This window comes from Neopsephotus bourkii, unplaced genomic scaffold (assembly GCF_033783945.1).
Source record: "Neopsephotus bourkii isolate Nb327-2 ecotype Australia unplaced genomic scaffold, CSIRO-AGI_Nbou_v1 NB_1792, whole genome shotgun sequence".
Lineage (NCBI taxonomy): Eukaryota > Metazoa > Chordata > Aves > Psittaciformes > Psittacidae > Neopsephotus > Neopsephotus bourkii.
The window spans coordinates 626094-649570 of record NW_026902266.1 but is presented as its reverse complement, the minus strand read 5'-3'; the positions used below and the strand labels follow the sequence as shown (position 1 = coordinate 649570).

General features: G+C 39.3%; 1 protein-coding gene across 1 annotated transcript; it reads left to right on the top strand.

Moving 5' to 3' along the window:
• Window positions 1-1010: 1010 nt before the first annotated feature.
• EMC7 (ER membrane protein complex subunit 7) lies at window positions 1011-9497 on the top strand. Its single transcript, XM_061380178.1, has 5 exons — window positions 1011-1258; window positions 4019-4138; window positions 6196-6334; window positions 6871-6951; window positions 9033-9497. The coding sequence occupies exons 1-5, from the start codon at window positions 1023-1025 to the stop codon at window positions 9183-9185; spliced, it is 729 nt and encodes a 242-aa protein (XP_061236162.1). The 5' UTR covers window positions 1011-1022; the 3' UTR covers window positions 9186-9497.
• Window positions 9498-23477: the final 13980 nt, after the last annotated feature.

Below are 23477 nucleotides of genomic sequence, written 5' to 3'. Positions count from 1 at the left end.
TTTTTGTAACCTCCTAGAAAAAGCTTGATCATTACTTTTTTTAATTATAACTACTAAGATTTAACTTAAAACTGTCTTAATTGTAAGCGAATACACCTTTTACCAAGGAAGATCCATCTGCTTCTCACACATTCACATTCTTCTGGTTCATCTGTGTCCTTCCACATTTTAAGTAGCCAATTCTTAGCATCAAATAGCTTGGTAAAGACCTTTAAGTTCATCAAGCCCAGCCTTTACCCCGGGACTGCCAAGACCACCACTAAATCATGACACTCATGGACCTCATATACATGGCTTTTGAACACTTCCAGGGATGGCAATTCCACCGCTTCCCTGGGAAGCCTGTTCCAATGCATGATCACCCTTTTGGGGAGGAAAGTTTTCCTAATATCCAACCTAAACCTCCCCTGGTGCAGGTTGAAGCCATTACCTCTTGTCCTATTCCTTGTTACTTGGGAGAAGAGCCTGACCCACACCACACTACAACCTCCTTTCAGGCAGCTGTAGGGAGTGCTAAGGTCACTTCTTACCTCAACATTCATTTTTACTCACAAGTGAAAAACAAAGGAGCCCTACCCCCACCCAGTCCCCTTCTCAGACGCGGGTGCAACTTATCTGCACGACAGCCAGCCCCGGAGCAGCTGTATCAGCCCCACTCAGGGCAACACAACCCCGCAAGGCCGAGACGCCTGCGCTGGAGGAGAACACCCCCCCCCCGCCGTACGAGTAAACTCCAGCCGGCAGAGGCCCCGCCCCCAAGGCGGGGCGGGGAGGGACAGGGCAGGGCAGGAACAGGAGGTCAGAGGGCGCTCGGGCTTGCAGCGCCCCTCTTGATCTCTTCCGCCCCGCGGCACCACCGCGCGGCGCAGCTCCCTCACTGCTCGCCAGTGCACTTGACGTCACCTGAGTGCGCGCCGTTCTCTCCCTGCCTGGCGCGCAGGCGCAGCAAGGTTGCGGCGCTGCTCCTGCGCGGGGGCTTTCGCTCAGCGCATGCGGGAGGGCCGGCAGGAGGCGGCGGAGCGATGGCGGCGAGGCGCGGGGTTGCGTGCCTGGCGCTGCTCTGTCTTTTTGCCTCGCCGCTGCCCGATGGTGCCCGCTGCTCGGAGGCGGTGGGGACAGCGGAGTCGTCGGGCGGTGCCGGCCCAGGGGAGCGGTTTAAGATCGAGGGCCGGGCCGTGGTGCCCGGCGTGAAGCCGCAGGACTGGATCTCGGGGGCCCGGGTTCTGGTGGACGGGGAGGAGCACGTCGGCTTCCTGAAGTGAGCGGCGGGAGGGGCAGGGGGTTCGGTCCCCCGCGGGAGGGAGCGTCTCCCCCGCCGGGTTTGGGCCCGTGTCTTCCCGTCTGCGGGTGCCGCTCGGAGGTAATCTCCACTTCTGTTGCCGCGGCTGTAAGATGGTGGCCAGCGGTGGCAGAGCGGGCCAGCTCCACACGAGTTAGGGGCCTGTCCTACCTAGCAGCGCGCAGCTGTGTAGATGCACATTTAGCCTCCGAGTTGGGCTTTACTGATATACTTGCGTCTTACATTGTGAGGCGGTAGAAGCAGCTAGGCCTGTAGTGGGAACCGGTGTGCTGTACGTATTGTCAGGCTCCTCCAGACGCAGCCAAATTGGTGACAAGAGCTTCTGGCTTAGCAGTCAAAAAGTTGGAACTGAGTTATAAGTAAAAAAAAAAAAATAAAAACCAAACACACGTTTGCATTAAGTACGGTAGTACAGTGTCCTCGGCTTTTGTGGGTGCAAATTGTTACTTTTTTAAAATCCTCACACTTAGATAAGCATTCATTCTGGAGAAATATTTGTGGCAGAAAGTTACAGTTGTAGTTACTTGTTACAGAACCTGTGAAAAACTTACTGTACCCGTGGAAACCATTTTGAGACATACGGCTATACTGTTTTACACAAGATCATGCAAATGCATTTGGAAGCTGTAAAGAATCACATTGGCTTATTCAGTCTCAGGTGGTAGTGGGTGTATTCAGATCAGCAAAGGGTATAGTGATATTAAGGCAGAAAATGTCCCCAGAATTAAGATTTCAACTAATATCATAGTTTCAATAATAGAAGGTAATTCCCGAAAAGGTATTAAAGTGAGAGGATGATTTAAGATACACTGTCTGACAGTACCACTAATTTTCAGTTGTTTGCAATAAAAGTTGAACTGAACTTTGGCTCTAGGAATTGTCAGTTGGTTAATATAACAGATTTTACTGTGCAAAACTGGGAAGAGTTTTGTCAGTGTAGCACCTCATAAACTAGTACAACCAAATTGTGGGAGCCTAGCATATTTAGGAGCTGATTTAATAAATACCACTGGGTTGGTAAGTTTTCTAATGCTTGGAGCTCAGGTTGTCTAAAATGTGAGGAAATACCCTTAGTTAAGAGCATACCATATTTATGACAGTGTAATCTAGGTATTCTCTGTTGATCATATTAATTTGATATGTCTGTTTATGGGTGTATCAAATTACATTGATATAACTCAAAGCCAAGCAATATTATATGTTGAGTTTGATAATCATACCTGTAGATGTTGTGCTACCATAAATACGGCACATTTTAGCAAAAATGCTTTAATGTTCAGTAGCATTTTTTGTCCCATGTATTGAGCTATCAGGCAGGTTTTGATTATATGCTACATAGATGTCATTCCAGTTATCAAGAGAAAAATGATCATTTGACATAGCAACGTTGCCATTTGATAAAAGTCGTTCTCCAGTACAAGCATTTTTATAAATCTGATTAGTTTCTGCACTAATAAAAGTGAAACTTTTTTGTTCTAAAAGGCAGTATTGAAGACACTTATATAAAGTGAGAATTTGCTTAGTCATAGAAATAAATAAAAAACAACAAACCAACTGGATGTTGTCAAAATAATACTGTAAGGAATGAAAAATTAAAAGGGAATTTACAGGGAAATATCCTTACAGCAGGTGCAATACAAGACAGTGTAAGCATTCTCAGGTGTTCACATCATTAGTGAAACCCACCTACACAGTACTGTTCATATGCTTCTGGTTTTGTGGTGGGAAGGTCTTCATGAGAGAGGAGTTGTGTGAAGGACGTGAGGATAAAATTCTTTTTGAGGGTTCAGTGGTTAAGAGGCTTCATTATTTGTTTTCCTGATGCAAGTTTTGAATGTATCAGGTCTAACTGCTTTCCCCCCGCCCCCTCTGAACAACTTTTTTGTTTAAAATTTGCGTCTTTTAAGGGAGTTATCTTAACCTTTTAAAGGGGAAGGGAACACAGTTTTCTTCCTGGGAACTTCTTGAAGTATGTAGGAGGAAAACTACATGCTTCTGTACTTCATGGCAACTGCTGCTGAAGCTTTATCTTTTTACTGATCTTTTCACTATTAAAGCTTCACATTTTAACATAAAAGCAGTCTGTCTAAAATTCCCTTCTGTATATATCTTCAGAGCTCTTAGTTTCCTTATTGTTGTGATAGAGCTTTCTAGCGTGGGCTGGTCCTAAAGGGCGCAATTAAAAGTAAAATCCTCTGTGTTGCATTAAAGGCACAAACCACGATTTCTGTGCATTGCAGGGCATCTCTAATATCTACCCACACTGTGGAGGATGTCAGTTTTTAGGTTGGTTTGGGGATATTTTTTATGTTTCCAGCAGAAGTACTGAAGCAAAGTAACCTTCATTATATGTATTCTGGAAGGAGGAAGGAATTCCAGATTCTGCCATCATCTGAGTACCTGAAATCCAACCATTTCAAATATTACTTAAGTTATAAAATTACTCCTCCAGCAGGACAATAGCTTGAGAGCATAAGAAAATCCTTAACATAACTGGTAATTTAGGCTACTGTTGTGGCACACATTGATGACCCTAAGGGGATTGACATGAGTGCTGAAAGATTTAAGTTTTCCTTTTGGTAGTTGTTACATGAAGATTTATAACATGAAATAATACTACTACATTTCCTTCTTGGGAGAAAAAAAAAAAAAAAAAGGCATCTTCTAGTGTGATAAAAGTATATTGAAATGTAGTGGAACAGTCTGCATTTTTTTCAGGACAGATGGAAGTTTTGTGGTTCATGATGTACCTTCAGGATCTTACGTAGTGGAAGTTATATCTCCAGCTCACAAATTTGAGCCTGTGCGAGTTGACATAACTTCAAAAGGGAAAATGAGGTGAGCCTTTCCTGATTTGATTTTGAATTAATCTATTAAGTGTACGTGACAGCGCAGTATGTAAACAGTAGTGCAGATCTGATGTTTCATTTCAGACAATATACTTCAGCGTTTAACATTGCTTCTAGGTTCACATTTCTTAAAATCCAAGGTTTGATTTCTTTTTTCCTTTCATATTTATGACCTTAAATAAGAGGGAATGGTTTAAAAGAGTTGTGTTTGTTTACTTTTATTTTCTTACACAGCTATCCAGAAAAAGAATCTAGACATAAATCAGTTAACTACTTTTGCTAACACCTTTTTTTTCCTTCTTCCCTTTTTCCTTTTTTTTTTTTTTTTTTTTAGTAAATGTTCTGTCAAGACTTGGCATAATGACATTTTAATTCATTCTAATTCTAAATTCTGAAATATTTCTGTTACACCTCCATAACATACTCCTTACAGTTACTGGCAAATGCTAGTAGTTGCCAACCTGCAGTATTTCTGTACCTTTCTATGTTAGCCTTTTTTTTTTTTAATGCTACAAATGGATACTTTATCCCTAGCAACTATAAGTGTGCATCTGTAACTGCACACTGTTCAGTAAGTAATACAGAAAAATAGCAATCTAATAAGGTGATTGTGTTTAAATGAAAATGTTTGTAGTTCATTTTTCTTTTACGGGAACACATGTAGTGTTTTAACTTCAGGTTTGTCTTTTACAGTATCTTATAAAAGATACATTTAGGAGTACAAACATCAATATAAACACTGCAGCAGTATTTTTAGGGGAGGTTAAAAATGGGAATCTCAAACTGAATCAGTGCAAATAGTGCAATAATAATAATAGCACAATTTCTGCTTAGATTTTTTTTTTCCCCAAAATGTTATGGAATCTTTGTTTTTGTACTTTATAAGGCAGTATCTTGGTGGCAAAAATTGGTACGTAATAAATATGGAAGGAACTCGGTGAAACAGACACAATAGTGTGTATATCCTCTAACTTAGCACTGTTTTAGTAGCTGAGAACTAGAGGTAAACAAATTTGATGTTAAGCAAATTACTAGGATGTAGCTGCAGAGTAAAGTACTAGTTGGCTTGACATCTCTACCAGACAAACAGGTAGAAAGTATAATGGGGAATACTGTTGGGAGGTGCACGAAAAAATGTGATACACAGTGCTTTTCTAAGGAAAGTTCTGCCTTAAAAATAAAAGAATCAAACTGGAATTCTTAGAAAGAAGAAACACCATGTGAGTAATGGATATGTATGGATACTTGAAAGTCTCAAGTTTTGAAGAAAATAATAGTTATAAGGTAGGAGGGAAAGACATTCTGTGGATGGATACTTGGTGAAAATTTCAGAAGGAAATTGTAATGGGAAGAAGTCATCCCAAGAATTGCATGAGGCAGGTAAATAAAAATAGTGAAAAGTGGATGAAGAGTGACAAAGTTACATGGTAGTACCAAGTAACTGAATAAGTACTGGGCCCAAGTGAAGAGAACTGTTGAAGGACTATGGAAAGACCTTATAAAGTAATAAAGACTGAGATTCAGTATTGATAAATGCAAAGTAAGTCACTTAGGGAAAAGGTAGTATTAACTTCATATATAAATAATTGTTGTCCTGTGCAAACTCTGTTTGAGCTACACTACACTGTTCAAAGCTGTAATTTAATACTGTACCTTTCCTTGCTTGTTACCAAGGTGGGATAAGACGTTCTGCAGAAGTTGCATCTAAACAAATAGTTCTCGTGTTTCTGATACACAGCCATCAAACTTAACATTACTCAAAACTAATTCTAAAGGTTTCTATATTCCGTTTTGTGATTTTGTGCCCCTTTGTCTCAGTTTTCCATATCAAGTTTCAGCCTGCTTAATAACTAGGTTAGAAAAAAGGTAAAATATCAGTATGCTGCTAAGAGAAATTAGCTTCTGAAAAGTGAAGCCTGTCTGACACTGCCTAGCAGATAGTTCTGTTTGTAGGCTGTTGATGAAACTTTGTTTGGAATATTATAAAAAGAATATTTATTTTTTGTTAAAGGCTGTATTTACAATTATTTACATTTTGCTCATTAGAGCAAGATATGTGAATTACATCAAACCCTCTGAAGTTGTCAGGCTGCCATACCCCCTCCAGATGAAATCTTCTGGACCTCCTTCATACTTCATAAAGAGAGAATCTTGGGGATGGACAGATTTCCTCATGAACCCTATGGTATGTACAGGCAACACAAAAAGGTTAAAAGTATGCTAAAGATGCAACTATAGCTATTCTTCAGAATACCGATAATAAAATAATTGAGAAAATATGTGCACACTTTTCTGAAAGAAATTTTTTACTCCCTTGGTTTTTACTTACTTACAAATAGAAAGTTTTTCTATGATCTCTCCTCCCCTGTATACCTATTCTGTTACTGTATGTCCTTGAAAATAGCCCATAGTCTTGTTCCTTTGACAGCATGACACTGTTTTAATAGTGTGGAGATCAACATGTTGCAGGATTCTAATTACAACAGTTGAAAGAGATAGCAGGCGTTTACTTTAATGATCTGACTTTGAAATCTGTTATTTAAAACATAGTACTTCCTTATAAAGTTTCTTTCCTGACAAATGGATTACTGTTACTGGGTTACTGACTCAGAATGCAGTAGTGATAGAATTTGGCTGTTTAGCTAAAAGCTTTATGTCAGTATGTCTGAAAATATCTGAGCAATAAATAAGCTGAAGAAAGATTTGCTGTTTTCTGTGTAGGTGATGATGATGGTTCTTCCGTTACTGATATTTGTGCTGTTGCCTAAAGTTGTCAACACCAGTGATCCTGATATGAGACGGGTAAGTGTGTTCAATTGATACAGACATAGAGAGCAAAGATAATGAGGTTTTAAGGTACAGAAAGGCAATGAAAAAACCCCTGGACTTCTAAGGAAGTCTTAATAGGCATAATTTATTCAATTAATACAGTGTTGCTGTTCTAACAGTGAATTCTAACATTTTCGACTCATGAATGGGCTGTTAAAAAGTACAACACAGAATTAAATTGTTTGGCATAGCTTTGAAAGCATCACAGTATGAATGATGTTTTCCAGAGCGATAAGTACAATTCCTCAAAGACTATTTTTTCTATAAATTTCCAGTGTATTTCTGTACTATGTTGAAATCTAGCACTTCATTTTTAGACATCATTTCGTAAATGTTGTGTGTGGAGAAGAGTATGATGTGGGCTTCTCATATCCATCAACCTAAACTGTATATAGACTGTTAAAGTCAGATGTCACAACAGTGTATATGATATGGAGTCTTAATGTAGTCATTAAATTGTCTTATTTATTGTCCTTTCATCATGCAAAATGCCGAATAGCAGAAGGCTAGGACAAAATGGAGATTTAAGGTGTTTGCTAAATCTTCTCTTATTTTTGGAAGTATACCTTGGCTGTCATGGGTGGCTGCTTCTTGAGGGTTTGGTTAGTTTAAGTTCCTTTTCCTCTAAATGACCACTGTCTTCAGTAGTACTTTATAGGTGTTTGAGTATTTTATTTTTTTAATTTAAAGTAATACCCATAAAAAGCATATCAGAGCTTTGAAATGCTCTTTTGGCTTTAATTTTGATTAAAAAATGGATACAAAGATATGTTTGATAACCATGGCATGGTCTTCAAACCAAACTGAACTTTGAAAGTTTAATAAAAAAAAAAATCACTTATTTCTTACTTTTTTAACTGATCTGACACTGCTTACAGACAGGCTGTTCTAATACTAAGCCATCAAAACGTCTGATGATTCAGTTCTTCTTAGCTGATTGATACGACTTGTTAAGGAGAAATTTTAAGTTGAAGTTAAGTTGCTTGTAATTTAAATTATCTTTAAAGAGTAGAGGAAGGTAGTTTTTTAAGAACTCATTTGTAATGGCATTCTCTAGATGACCAGGTATTAAACTCTTAAGTGTATATCCAACTTCACTTTGCTGTGGAGGGCATGGAGCATGTATTACATTTTTCAGCTTGTTTTTCCTTATGGAATCAGCACAGAATTTTATGTATAGAAGGTTAATGATTTAGTAACTGTGCCTGTTGTAGAGGCATGAAGTACAGATATAGTATTAGATGCAATAGTAACGAAGGCTACAGCTCTTGCTTCATTTGTACCTTCAAAACACTTCAAGCTATATCATTCTGAATGGTAACTAGAAGAACACGGTGACAATCCCACATGAAATTGGCAATTACTATAAGCATTATCACATTGTGGATATGCAGTTCAGCTGTTGCACGCATTAAAAGTACTTCAGGGTCCATTGGTTTGGTTTACCTGTGCTAATTTGTCTCACAGAGCCACTGTGTTAAACTCTGAAGTTACATTAAGCTTGGCTGGGTATATGGTGTCATTAAAATCCTTCCTTTTATGAAATAAAAGAAAACCTAACACTAACAGCTTGATGTTACAAAGTAAGGCAATAACAATATCTAATCCCTTCAAACAGATTAAAAAAATTGTTAAATTTAGCATAAACAATGCTAACTTGAATACACAAAAATATGTGAAAATTATGACAACACAGATGTGAAAATCTTAACAAAAGCTAAAATTTTAAGATGGACGAAAGTAATGCTAAAAATAAGTAATGTAATTTTTTCCTTTCAATTTTTTTTCAATTGGGTGGTTGCCCTGTAAGACTGCTTAAGACATGGTTACCTTTTTCCATACAGCAGTGCTTTTAGTTTTGGGGGTTTGTGTTTGTGTATGTAGCTGGGCATTTGGTCGTGGTTGCATAAAAATATGTAGCAATATGTATCTTAGATATCAACAGATAGTAAAATGATATTTGTGAAAATTTGACATCTTCCTGATATGATCTTATAATCGATGCCTTAGAAACAAACAGAACTGCTACAAGCTAATCTAATCTTTGCATGCAGGAAATGGAGCAGTCAATGAACATGCTGAATTCCAACCATGAGCTGCCAGATGTCTCTGAATTCATGACAAGACTTTTTTCTTCAAAATCTTCCAGCAAGTCTGGTAGTGGCAGCAGTAAAACAGGGAAAAGTAGTTCTGGAAAAAGGAGGTAGTTACAGTATTCATCCTGAGCCTGAGTTTGCACAACTGTTTGTTATGTGGTATCGTGTTTATTTGTGTTGAAAGATCAAAACACCACTACTGTAAACTTCAATCAGGCACACAGTATGGTATGCTACAACTGTGGTGTGTAGCTTTTTTTAGTCTATATAAGCTGTTTTGTACTTCACAGTAAGCAAGAGGACATGGCTTCAATACTGTATCTGTATAAAGTTATTGATGACACTGAATTAACTATATTGTTCTGTAGAGAATTATTGTAAATTATATGATGTGCTAAACAGTAATAAATGTCTTAATCATAAGACTGTATAATTTTTTTTTAAGATAATAGAAGTGAATCATAGACTCACAGAATGATTTGGGTGGGAAGTGACCGTAAAGATTATTTAGTTCGAGCCCCACTGCCATCGGAAGGGACACTTTCCACCAGACCAGGTTGCTCAAAGCCCCTTCCAGCCTAGCCTTGAGCACTTGCAGGAATGGGGCATCCTGTTCCAGTATCTCACCATGTTTTCCTAATATCTAATCTAAATCTCCTCTCCGTTTAGTCTTAAGATTGCTTTTAATGTTTTATACTTGCTGCATCTTTCTGAAATTAACAGATCCTTCCAAAATTGAGCCATGGGTTTACTGAGTAATTTGCTGTGTCAGGTTTTCGTATGTTAACATATAACATAATTTTATTTTACAGTGTTTGCTGCCTGTACACTTTAGTTCAGGGACTTTCCACTTCTTATTACCCAGTTTAATTCTGATCTACTTTCTGCTAAAAGCGCTTTGGTGGAGGGGAAAACAAAGTATCCTGCATCAGAAAGTCTTAATCTCTATCAGGTTAGCTATGAATCTAAGGTATCTGTATGACATGGTGAACATTTATCTTGGATCTTTCCTTTCTAAATCACATGTATTATGACTTCTGCAAAACTTTTGGTTCTTAACAGTTTTCTATGTGCTTATCAGTGGTATGATCTGTCATATACTGTTCACTTATCAGTAGCATGATCTGAGGTTAAATACAAAATAAAATTTAAACAATCAAATCTAGAAGTACACTAGGAAGGTAAGTCTCACTAGTCTTTTAAATTATGTTCAAAAATCATAGAATCAACTAAGTTGGAAAAGACCTTTAAGATCAAGTCCATTTATCCCAGGACTGCCAAGTTCACCATGTCACTGGGGGCCTTGTCTACACGCTTTCCAGGGACAGTGATTCCACCACTTCCCTGGGAAGCCTGTTCCAACACCTGATCACCATTTTGGTGGAGAAATTTTTCCTAATATCTAATCTAAACCTCTTCTGGCACAGCTTTAGGCTGTTACCTCTTGTCCTATCACCTGTTACTTGGGAGAAGAGACTGACCCTTTCCTCACCACAACCTCCTTTCAGGTACTTTTAGCTTTTCAGGCACTCTTCCCCAAGCCTGTAGCATTGCATTGGGGTGGTTGTAGCCCAGGTGCGTGACCCAGCAATTCACCTTATTGAACCTCATACCATTGGCCACAGCCTATCAATCCAGCCAGTCCAGATCCCTCTGCAGAGCCTTCTTACCCTTCAGAAGATCAACACCCCGCCCAACCTGGGGTCATCTGCAAATTTACTGAGGGTGTGTTTGATCCTCTCATCCAGATCATCAGTGAAGATGTTAACCCTGGCCCTAACACCAAGTCTTGAGGGACACCACTAGTGACCGGTTGCCAGCTAGATGTGACACCATTGACCACTACCCTTTGGGCTCTGCCATCAAGCCAGTTTCCAGCCCAGCAAAGAATCTGGCTATCAAGGCCATGAGCAGCCAGTTTCTCCAGGAGGATGCTGTGGGAGACACTGTTGGATGCTTTACTAAAGTCCAAATAGACAATGTCTACAGCCTTTCCCTCATCAACCAGGCATGTCACCTTGTCATAAAAGGAGATCAGGTTGGTCAAGCAGGACCTGCTGTTCATGAACCCATGATGACTGTGCCTGATATACCAGTTTTCCTGCACCTGCCTTATGAACTTACTGAGGATCATCTGCTCCATGACCTTCCCTGACACTGAGATCAGGCTGACAGGCCTGTAGTTTCTAGGGTCTTCCTTTTTGCCCTTTGTGTAGAGAGGCTTCAACATGCCAGCCAATGTCCGGTCCTCAGGGACCTGCCCACTAGACCACAACTGTTGATAAACAATAGAGAGTGGTTTGGCGAGCTCACCTGCTAGCTACTTCAGCACAAATATATGACTATCTAGATATGCTGAGTAACCGGCAAAACTTCATTCTTTGAGCATGCCTGTGTGTCTGTACTGGAATATCTTTTAAATCTACCCAGTACCTTCACAGAAAAGGTGAAAAAAAATTCATTGTTTTCCACTAGATGAACATTTGTGATTTAAAATTACAGCAATATCTGCCAAACCCCATTAGCATAAATGATGTTCTTTTTCAATTTTAAAATTACTAACTTCTTAGGTAATAGTATCCATGCAGTATGGGTAATGTATATCTGACTCCAAAACCAGTATTCAACATTCTCCTGAAAATACACCTGAAGAAAAAACTATTCTAGTGCATTTATTTGTTCTGCCAAACACTTAGGAGGGCTATAAATTGTCTTATAATACATACTTAGAAGTATGCTGTGAAACATAAAAACTGCAAAAGGATGTAGTACTCATTCATAGGATTGAGTCAACTTCTAAGGTGTTCGAGAATCAGTGTTTTTCTGGACAACGAAATATTTCAGTCTTTACAAAAGAAGCTGCTTGAATGGTCTTTTTGTTTTGTATATTAAGTAAAATATATCCAAGAGACAAGAGAGTATTTGGATATTCTTAATGGAAGGACTTACTGAAATGAGTGCCACGTTGCCTTTGGGAAAACAAAACAACAAACCCATTGTCTTCCAGCAGCATTTTACTGAAAAATTTCATAGGAAAAACTGGGAGCAGGTCTTTGCAGATGGAGCAACTAGCTTTGTTACTGTGCTGTCTTAACAAGTACAAGCCATGAGTTGCTTTTGTTTCACAGTACCTGGAATGACAATTAAATTGCATTAACTTGTTTTAATCACAGTTTGTTCGGTAATTAATCATACTGATACATTTTTCCCTGTTACAAAGGTAAGAACAGCAGTATTTGTGCCTTTGTTCATTGTGTCGGTTCACAGTCTTGTTCTGTCTTTGAGAAAGAATGGAGAATTCAAGGCATAAAAAGATGAAAGCCTTTCTTGAGAGTTCAGAGTAAAAAAAAAATGACAGGAGTTGTGAGGATCTAATAAAACTTTCGAAGGAGCATATAGAATAGTCAACATTTCTCTCAGAACTGATGTATTGAGGTCCAGGCAGTTTTTTGGTGCATCAGGATAGGGTGCAGTGCCCTGTGCTGATGCTTTCTTCCCTTCCTCAACAGAAAATCCTGCCCCACTCACAGATACCTGTTATCTGAACAATCCAAACATAAGGCAGATGGTAAGTCAAAGAAGCCGTTACCTCAGAACACAAAGATGTACAGAATCTGCGTGGACTATAGACAATCTGATTTTCTCATTGCCAAAAGGAGGAAGACTTGCTTCCTCAGGTTGGACTATGTAATCCTGCTACAAGTTCTGGTAATTCTCAGGCTTTGCCATTTGTTGACTTGACAAGAAATTTGGCCATCTTTCTGCTAGATTTCTGAGAACTTGCAGGAGAGTTTGAGAGAGCTTACAGAAGGATCAAAGAAGTATCAGTGCCAGCAGAAATTAAGCACCAGAGGCATGCAGTCAGAAGCAGGAACTATTATTTGTTTCTGGCAGTGAGTGTGAGTAATACCATCAGCTCACTGCATCTTAAGGATGTAAAGCCCAAGAGCTGAATTAGTCATGTTCTGAATGAGTCTCCTTAGTTTATGACAGGTAGTGTAGAAGGGAGAGGAGACATGTTTTGCTGAAGTCTGTTTCAACTATTAGTCATTTAAGATGGCCTGGAAGGTGTTTAGAACAGTTTGAAATAATTTTATCAGTTGGTTCATCAAAGATGTGGCCTTTCTTTACATGTAAAGAAGAAATTTCATGTATAGATACCTCAGTGTTTTAAGCAGAAAATATTTGTTGGTGCTCTCTATCGTTTTGATGAAGTGGGGATGATAATGGCTGTGTGTAAATGGGGTATATATAGCCTCCAAGAAGAAGGTTGGCTTGAGGTTAAGATTTGTATTTCTGAAGAGAACTTAGAACTCTAAGGTTAATTGCCTTGGATTTTGATGCAACTGTCAGGCTTTGTGCACATCATTTATGATTTCTACTTCAATTTTTTATTTATAAAGTGAGAACTTTGTCTTTCAAAAGTAATTGTAAGGATATATTTAGTAATAAATAACAGGTATCAAATAGTTTGGCTATGAGCTTATTGAAAAAAAACAGTAAGTAATCTTAACGAGCACCTTCATTAAGCATTTTTATGTAATTCTTCATACATATTTATGAAAGCAGCCCTTTTAAGTAACCACATGTCGAGGTTTCAAAAGTAATTAGGCAATTTAAGTATATATTCTTTTCCAATTTAGTTAAAAGTGTATTAAATCACTAAGATCCATTTAAACATCTTTACTTGGGTGTTAATGGACCTTTAATTGCATACAGGTTGTGTGTGATCAGTAGCTCAAAGAGGACAACATTTGTTTCACAGTTTGATAAAAGTACCCTATTTTTACAGGCTAACAGTGATAGCAGTGCCAAGGTACTAAAGGGTTTTCACTTTCATTTTTAGGACATCATGTGTGACCTTAATGCTGCTGCTATTGATAGTATATAGTGAACTTGTATTCCTATGATTTTTTTGTTTCATTTGTGTCATATTTTCCTATTTTAGGAAAATAGCCAACATGTATGGCTATGTATTACACTTATTTAATGAACTGAAGGAGAAGTGTATACGTACACTGTTGATGGGCTAATGGAATACAGAGCTTAAAGTTCTGAACTCGAAGCTAGTGTAAAAGCAGATCTACTGAAGAAAGTATGCTGAAAGGTTAGAAAAAAACACATACGTACATTGCTTTAACATTCAAGACATCAAGTTTACCAGTTTTTATCTCAGACACCATATAAAAAATCGGCCCCTATTTAAGGCTCTTCCTTAAATGGTGTAATCTAGCCATCCAGTAATTCACCTTTCCTCCACTATCAGTGCAGGCTTCATTCTGTATGATAGTCTGCCAATGGACAAACTAAATACAAAACACATTGTTACACTTTAAGTGCCAAAAAGCAAGCAATTGTGAAAAAATACCCAGATTTTCAAAATTACTTCTTTCCTCACTTCTGTGTCTTGTAAAGACAGGGCCTTAATGACTATTTTGAACTTGATACCATGTGTAAAATCTGGTGATTCATCCCATAAACTATAAAATAATACAACGTTGAGGGAGCTTTTTAGTCACAAAATTGACTGTAGGAATAGTACAGTTTCAGTCTACTTTCAGGTTAAGCTAGTGGAAGCTTCTTGAGGTCACAAACAGGTGTTTAGGTTTTTTTATTCTTGTTTCAAAATCCATGAAGGATTTAAATCCTCCATCAGAATAAGTGCTGATTCTTCAGGAAAACCTGTCTACCTTTAAAATTACAAGGTTATTCCTTATTCGTTCAGATTATTAGGCAGTGACCCTTGTGGAATGGTTTGTTTCAATTGCTGAGGTGAGTAGCTCGAGAGAGGACGCCTTCAATACTGGAGCGGGGGCAGATCAGCGTCCAGGAGCCTCAACTCAGAGCGGCAACAGCCACCGAGGGAGCCTCAAGTCCTCGACAGGACCTGCCCAGGAGCCGGCAGCTCAGCTGACGCGAGCAGGGACTCACAGGGGCGGAGCCAGGAGGAGCGGCACCAGCCCTGACTGGGTAAAAACTGGTTTAAAAGCTGCCCCAGGGAGCCCGAGCGATTAGGAGTGTGGGTGACCAGGAAGAGTCGAGGCAGTTCGCGCGGGCAGGCGAGCGGGATGGTGAGCACTCGTCGTATGACCAGGGCCCGGTCTGGGAGTTCTTCTCTGGCTGCCCCTGCGGTGGCCAACGTAGGCACTCAGAGCCGATGAGAGGGGAGGCTGCAGTGCAGACTGCAGTGTGTAGAGAGTGCCTGCACTGGGCTGGTGAGGGAAAGGTACACAATGGGCAGGGCTGCACTCGGTGCTCCCTGGTGGAGGTTCTGCAGCAGGTGACTGAGCTGCAGGAAGCTATTAATAGGCTACAAGATGTCAGGGTAGCTGAGAGGAAGCAGGAATGCTTGCTCCCTGCCCAAACTATGCGGAGTCCTCTAGTTTCCCTGTAGCTCATGATTTCCAGGAGAATCTGCTCCAAGATTTTGCCAAGCACAGAGGTGAGACTGACTGGTCTGTAATCCCCTGGGTCATCCATTTTCCCCTTCTTGAAAATGGGGTTATATTTCCCTTTTTCCAGTTGTCAGGAACTTCACTTGACTGCCGCAATTTTTCAAATATGATGGTCAGCGCCTTAGCAGCTTCATTTGCCAGCTCCTTCAGGACCCGCGGATGGATTTCATCAGGACCCAAGGACTTGTGCATGTTCAGATTTTTAAGATGATCTTGAACCACATCCTTTCCTACAGCGAGAGCAGGTTCTCCTGGAAACCATGCTAAGGCACATGAAAAACAACAAGGTGGTTGGTGACAGCCAACATGGCTTCACTAAGAGCAAGTCATGCCTGACTGATTTGGTGGCCTTCTATGATGGGGCTATGGAACTGATGGACAGGGATAGAGCAGTTGATGTCATCTACCTGGACTTTTGCAAAGTTTTCGACACTGTCCCACATGACATCCTTGTCTCTAAATTGGAGAGACATCAATTTGATGAATGGACCACTCGGTGGATGGCCGCACACAAAGAGTTGTGGTCAATGGCTCAATGTCCGGCTGGAGACCAGTTACGAGTGGTGTCCCTCAGGGATCAGTGTTGGGACCGGTCTCGTTTAACATCTTTGTCGCTGACATGTACAGTGGGATTGAGTGCGCCCTCAGCAAGTTCGCTGATGACACCAAGCTGTGTGGTTCGGTTGATACGCTGGAGGGAAGAAATGCCATCCAGAGGGACCTTGACACGCTTGTGAAGTGGGCTGATGCCAACCTCATGAAGTTTAACCATGCCAAGTGCAAGGTCCTACGCCTGGGTCAGAGCAATCCCAGGCACAGCTACAGCTTGGGCAGAGAAGAGATTCAGAGCACCCCTGTGGAGAAGGACTTGGGGGTGCTGGTCGGTGAGAAAATGAGTATGAGCTGGCTTCAGTGTGTGCTTGCAGCCCAGAAAGCCATGAGTTGCATCAAGAGGAGCATGACCAGCAGGTCGAAGGAGGTGATCCTGCCCCTCTACTCTTCTCTTGTGAGACCTCACTTGGAGTATTGTGTACAGTTCTGGTGTCCTCAACATAAAAAGGACATGGAACTGTTGGAACAATTCCAGAGGAGGGCCATGAGGAGAATGATCAGGGGCCTGGAGCACCTCCTGTATGAAGATAGGATGACAAAGTTGGGGCTTTTCAGCCTGGAGAAGAGAAGGCTGCGTGGAGACCTCGTAGCAGCCTTTCAGTATCTGAAGGGGGCCTATAAGGATGCTGGGGAGGGACTCTTCATTAGGGACTGTAGTGATAGGACAAGGGGTAATGGGTTCAAACTTAAACAGGGGAAGTTTATACTGGATATAAGGAAGAAATTCTTTACTGTAAGGGTGGTGAGGCACTGGAATGGGTTGCCCAGGGTAGTCGTAAATGCTCCATCCCTGGCAGTGTTCAAGGCCAGGTTGGATGGAGCCTTGGATGATACAGTTTAATGTTAGGTGTCCCTGCACATGGCAGGGGGGTTAGAACTAGATGATCTTAAGTTCCTTTCTGACCCTAACTACTCTATGATAAGTCTATGAACATGTAATGACAATATAATTTTCTGTGCAAGTGGAACTTAGCTCTTTTATTGATGATACATAGAAATTACAGTTGAGCTCATTTTTATAATGTACTTGGTTCTGCATGGCTGATAGGAATAAAAATTAAAGACTGTCATTCAGTCAAGGGCAAATGGTGGTGAATATACAACAGAAAGAAAAACTTTCATAGCATTTTTTGACCAAAACTGGATTCTTTAAACCTGAATTCAAATCAGTAAGTAATATAGAAGGTGGTGAAACTCATTTGAAAACAGAGCAAGTAAAAAATGAAAAAGTTTTTTAAAGGAGTATTTTCTGTTTGAAATACTAGAAAGTTCCTCTTAGAAGCTCTCTGGACTCTTTTAAGGATCTTTGTGCTGTCTGGTACACCCTTTGTGTTTCAGAATGGAGAATAAGACACCCAAACTCATAGGCTGGTGTGCAGGGCACAGGACTGCTGTTTACAATGCAGATGCAAGGAGAATCCATTTAAATACTCAGAGTAATACTGTCTATTCCTGGGATCAGAACAGGATAACACTTCGAACTAACTTTTGGGAGTAGGGAAGAGTGTTTCTTTCTCTACCAGTTCATTTTCTCAACCATCTATACAGATGGTTCAGTGCGCTTCAGCTTGGATGGTGGGAAATGTATAAACTGTATTAATAAAGATTTAATTTCTTGACTGTGCTAGTAGAACACTCTGAAGGTGAAGAGTATTTAAAGAAATTGGAGATCAAGATTAAGCCTCCTAATGAGGTTGTGTTTTTGCTGTGCTAAACATCTCACACAAAAAGGAGGAACTCGGATAAGAGGTGGAGCAGTTGCTAAAAGACAGGTTTACAGTGGAGTAAGTGCAGCATCCATCACCATGTTTACCAAAAATGATGAGAATTGAACCATGGTGTTGTTACCAGGTATGTGATTAAAGGATCCAGGTGGTCTTTCTTAAAAATAATTCTTCTACCTGTAGCTTTGTAAGGGTCACCCACATGTTAGGCACGTGAATCTATAGACAGCTGATAGAGACTCCTTGAGCAACCTTACCTTCTAATCCTCTCATTTTTTTTATTCAAATTGTAGTGTTGATACTCCCTCTTTTGGTTTGTTTTTCTGCTATTACTCTTAATTACACAGAGTTTTTTCACTTCTATTTGCCCTTTATTTTCATGCAGACAACAAGTGTTTTGTTGAAATTGCTGTAGCAAAATCAATTCACCTGATGCTGGCAGAAATAATTGTATACATCACTTGTGCTTTCAAGGATTTCAGTGGTAGCAACCAATTATTTCTATCACCAGGTAGCTAGCTAATGGTAGGAGAGGTCATTTGTCCTAGAAAGATCTGATCAAATTGCAGTTTTTTCTTTGTAATATGTTTAAGGTTTATTTTATTGTAGATTTTTTTTACAAACCCTTTAAGTGTACCCTGAGAATAATATCAGAAAGAGTGTGCAGTGACCCACAGTTCAGTGAAAACACAGAAGCTTAACAAAATGTACTGTTTACAGTTTTTTCCTGGGAGAGGAGAGGGAGTAAATATAAAATTGAAGAACATGTCCAGAGGACCTAAGTAGTTCCTTCATGAAATATGTCAACTTAAATCACAGTGCCTAACACTGAAAGTTATCAGCTTCTTTCAGCCCACTCCATTAGTATCACATAGAAATGAAACACACTTAAAGAATTCTGCCTCTTTCAATGTTAAATCTATATGACAAAAAAAAAAATCTGTATGCTCCTCTTCATACATTGTAGCTGGTTATGCATCCTTTATATATGATGGACTAAACCTGCCCTCTGAAGCACATTAAGTGCCTTTATAGCTTTGCAGTACTCTATTGGCCTTTTTTAGTCTTTTGTACATTGTTCAAATTTGATAGCCCTTTTTTTTTTAACCAGGTAAACTTCCACATTGTGAAATGTGCTTCTTCGTAAGAAGTGATTACAGCTATAAAGGCTTAAATTTGTAACTTGATTTAAGCAATTTGTTGGTGGGTTTTCTTTAAATGATGCTCACATTGCCTACTCTTTTTCATGTATTTTAGTATTTTACATATATTTTTGTTTACATATTTTTAGGGCCTAATAATTATTTCACGTTCCAAGTTAGGAGTTAGAATAAGCAGGTATTTTTGGAATAACAACGTGCCTTACCAGGAATATTAACAGAGTTTATCAACAGAAGTCCAAACCATGAAATGGGCTCTGTTCTGTTTGCTATTTTTAGCAGTGCCTACTTGCTTCAGCTACTTCCTTCATGAACAAAATACAGACCAAAATTACCATATAAATATATATTATATAAATATATAAATACCTGTGGAAAAGGTATTTATACCTTTATACATATAAGTACCTGTGGAAAAATATGTAAATGCATCTGAAAATCTTGCTCTGCTACACATCGTTACTGTTGAAGGGAAGTTCAGTATTCTTTCTCTAGCCAATGCAAGGGGTATTGATCTTGGCTGTTGAGCACAGCATTATGGGTATTCTATATGATGGCTGCAGATAGCAGGTGATGAAAAACTCCTAGCCTATGCTGTAGGAATGTAATTTTCACATGTGTATAGACTAGTACTGCTGTAGCACTTACAGATAATCTCCTCTCAGTAACCAAAGTATGCCATAACCAGGAATGCTTAAAATTAAGCAGTTAGGAAAGGCCATTCAGCTAACCAAGCTGAAGCACAGGTAGGTAAACAAGAGTTTAAACCACCTGTGCATGAACTTCCCTTAATTTCTAAACTCTGTAAGATGGGTTTCAGAAACTGTGTGTTAAAGAGATATTGCAGGTTTTCTAGTCTGTATAGGTTCTTAGACTATAGATTCCTAATGCTACAGTTCCTTAAACCTTTTAGTAGTTACTGAGCAATCTGACTAATTCTTATGATATGATCCCAGTCTCTCTCCTGGGGAGAACTGTGAGCAGTAAAATGTCTTGTTTTGGTAGAAATTTTGCTGTTCCCACCCTATCCACCTCCTGTGTGTTATTTATGTTGCTATCGATTGTCCTTAAACAGCAGCAGGATCAAGAAACTAAGTCATGTAGTTAGTGTGAGACAGTGAGATCTGTGATAACCATCACTTCCAGGAGAGATAATTCCCACAGTCAGCTGCACAGACACATGTTAGTGTGGTAGGATATATGTGGTTTGTGATTGGTATAGTTTCTTCCCTGTGCTCATCATCAAACTGAGAATTTAATTTGTTTATTTAAAGCCTGCCTTATGTTCTGAAGCATTCTTTTTATGTTCCTTCCAAGCCTTTCTTATGATGGTATATTGCTGTATATGAAAAGTCCTTTTTTCTTTTTCCTTGCATTTTGTAGCAGATACTTCAGCTGTGAGGTTGCTAGATAGCAACAGAAGTCATGGAATCTCTCTTTGGAAATAAGATGGTTGCCATGACAATGCTCCCAGCTGCTTCTTGTCCCAGATGAGAAAATAGATTTTAGACTCCTATGTTACAAGGTTAGGCTACAATGTTTTAAACTAAACGTGTAGCTGATGATTGATTCAGACACATTGCTTGTTAAAAACCTGGGCTTATAATCAACTAAAATTGTTGAATCAAATATTTGTGCAGGTACTTATCAAATATTTCTTGGTATTTGTTTTTAATCAGATACATGAGGTAAAACTGGTGCATTGAGATGGAAAATATTTTCATCTTAGTGGTTTTACTAAATACCCTTTGTTTGTAGTAGAAGTTATCCTGAAACCTGACTGATACCTAGATAAGTAATGTTTTATATATGACTCTGAGTTTGAATCATATTTTGCAATATGCCATATCTGGAGCAAACGCAAATGCTAGACACTTTTAAGGTTTATTTGCTCTGAAGTCCAGACTGCCAATGATGGATGTGTTTGTTGTTTTGGTGGTCTCTCATCAACCTCACTTTGAGCACGATTATCACCAACACCAGTTCAGTCATGCTGTGTCTAGCCAGTATTAAATCCTCCAAACATGGAGATTTCACAACCAGCCTGGGAAAGCTGTTCCCATACGGTACTACTCCTGATGAACAAGCTTTCCCAGATGTGGCATTTGAACATTCCAAGTCACAGGTTGTGGTTACTGAACCATGTTATCGTTGGACTATGTGATTAATCATGGTAAACACAAAAGCCTGGTGAGGTTCAGATGCACAGTGACAGGCAGAGGAATCCTAGTTAACCTAATCAGTGAAAACTGGAAAACAGACTTGACTGTTCCTAAGACTACCAAAAGGGAATTATTAGACCATTGTCCCTGGTTTGAAACCCAAACAAACTTTCCCAGAACTCCTTGCAGGCTGAAGTGTTGCCTATACGAGACTTGTAATGGCATGCAGGGGGAAGGGCACTTCAGATTTGTTTAAAGGTTATCATGGGGTGCTTTTAATAGGACTCTGGTAATGTGTGAAACTTTCTGTGGAATGTTTAGAGAAAGGACCAAAGGATGGGAAAGGGAGTGATCCATGTAGCATGGAGGAATAAGGCTCTTGACCAGTCTACACTGGCTACTTTTCATCACCTTATCATTCCACTTTTTTAGGTTATTTTCTGAATTTCACTTTATTTTAGCTATTTTCTCTTTATTTCTCTTAGTCTTTCCTCTTTCTAAAAGATAGGCCTCTACTGTGCCCACTGAAGTCCTCTGGGACCTCCATGACTTCTGAAAGGTAATTGTAAATGGTTCAAAGAGGACTTTTGCTCATAGAATTTAATTTGTCCTTGCCACTTTGAAAATACCTAACTACTTCAGTACCTTTGAGATGTTTTTCACCTAATTTGGCCTCCAGTCCTACTCCTTCATTAAAATTAATTTCATTAAGTATCTGATCACTGTTTATAAAGCCTGCAACAAAAAAGGTCACCAAATCTGTGCCTTTTGTCCTTCTCCCTCATTAGGTAATCACAGAATCCCAAGGGTTGGAAGGGACCTCAAAAGATCATCTAGTCCAACCCGCCTGCAAGAGCAGGGTAACCTAGAGTGCATCACATAGGAACTTGTCCAGGCAGGCCTTGAACATCTCCAGCGTAGGAGACTCCACAACGCCCCTGGGCAACCTGTTCCAGTGCTCTGTCACTCTCACAGTAAAGAAGTTATGGATTTTTAGTTTTGATTTCTTTATATTTCCAATGCAGTTACAGAATATTTGTCTATTTTTTATGTTCCTTGCCAACAGTAACTAACCGCAGATTTTATCCTAGTCTGTTATTCTGTTATTCCTGTATAGTCACTCTTAGGAATTTGTCCTTTTATTCCACTTGTTTGCACAACTTCAGTCTGATTTTCAAATTTCTAAAGAACTCTTGACCCAGACCTTTTGCGCTCTTAGTATGGTTCCTGTCTTTCTTCACAAGAAATAGTTTGTCATGTCCCCCTTATTATAGCAGCTTTCATCAGTTGCCAGCTCCCTTAAAGAGCCTTTCTCTCTCTGACTCTTAGCAAGTGAGGATAGAAAATGGTTGCCTAAGTTTCTTGGTCTGTTTTTTATATGTATATATTTATTTTTTTACATATATTGTCATTATACTATTGCACATATATTTCCTTTCCTCAAAATCACAAATTCTACCCTATTAAGATAGGTGCCACTTATATTGCATTCCACACTCTCCAACAAATAACTCTCCATCAGTTTTCACCTTCAATGATTATATCTGGCAATTTCTGCCCCCTTTAGAATTGAAAAGTCACAAGATGTGTCCTATCATACCCTTTTCCAAAGCTAGCTGAGTAACTTAAGTTTTTCATTACCTCTAGTTCTGTCTGTCACCTAATCAAACAATTATTTTCTAGCATCTTCTATGATGGTGGATGTGGATGTATTTTTCAAGTTAGGTCCTAATTCAGTGTTTTTGTTGAAAGTGAACCCTTTTCAATTCAGTTAAGTTCCTGTGCCTTTAGAATTTAGTCTGTGGTTCAACAGAATACATGAAGATACATTTTCAATGTTTACTTCAGACCTTGGAATGTTTTCATAAAGAAATCTAAAAAGAAAAAAGGTTGCTGAACATTTGAAAAGTCAAATGTTTCTGAGAGGAGAGCATTTGTTTTCTTTTACATTCAGTAAAAAATATATACCCTGGTTCATTTCCAAAGTAGTGGTAAATCTCACAAATAATGAAGGTGTAAAAAGAGATTGAGAACCTGCACAATATGTTTCAGCAGTTAATAACTGCTTTCTGCATTGTCAGACAAAACACACTTCACATGCCATTGCCAGCTCAGAAGTTCAAGAACAAGTGAAAACTGTTATGAACATTCATTTTTTTCAACTGCTCCTACACAAAGATACCAAAGTGCATTTAGCCAAGGTTGCAAAGCAATTCAAAGCCACTCAAAGCAGCAGATGTATTTCTATGCCCTGGGTTTTTTGTTTGGTTGATGGGGGGGTGGGGTGGAA

What these genes read in the sequence shown, in the direction of transcription:
- EMC7 (XM_061380178.1), top strand. Translation starts at nt 1,023, where the DNA reads ATGGCGGCGAGGCGCGGGGTTGCGTGCCTGGCGCTGCTCTGTCTTTTT. An exon ending in GAGCACGTCGGCTTCCTGAA is followed by an intron (nt 1,259 to 4,018) that starts GTGAGCGGCGGG and finishes CATTTTTTTCAG; the next exon opens with GACAGATGGAAGTTTTGTGG. An exon ending in ACTTCAAAAGGGAAAATGAG is followed by an intron (nt 4,139 to 6,195) that starts GTGAGCCTTTCC and finishes TTTGCTCATTAG; the next exon opens with AGCAAGATATGTGAATTACA.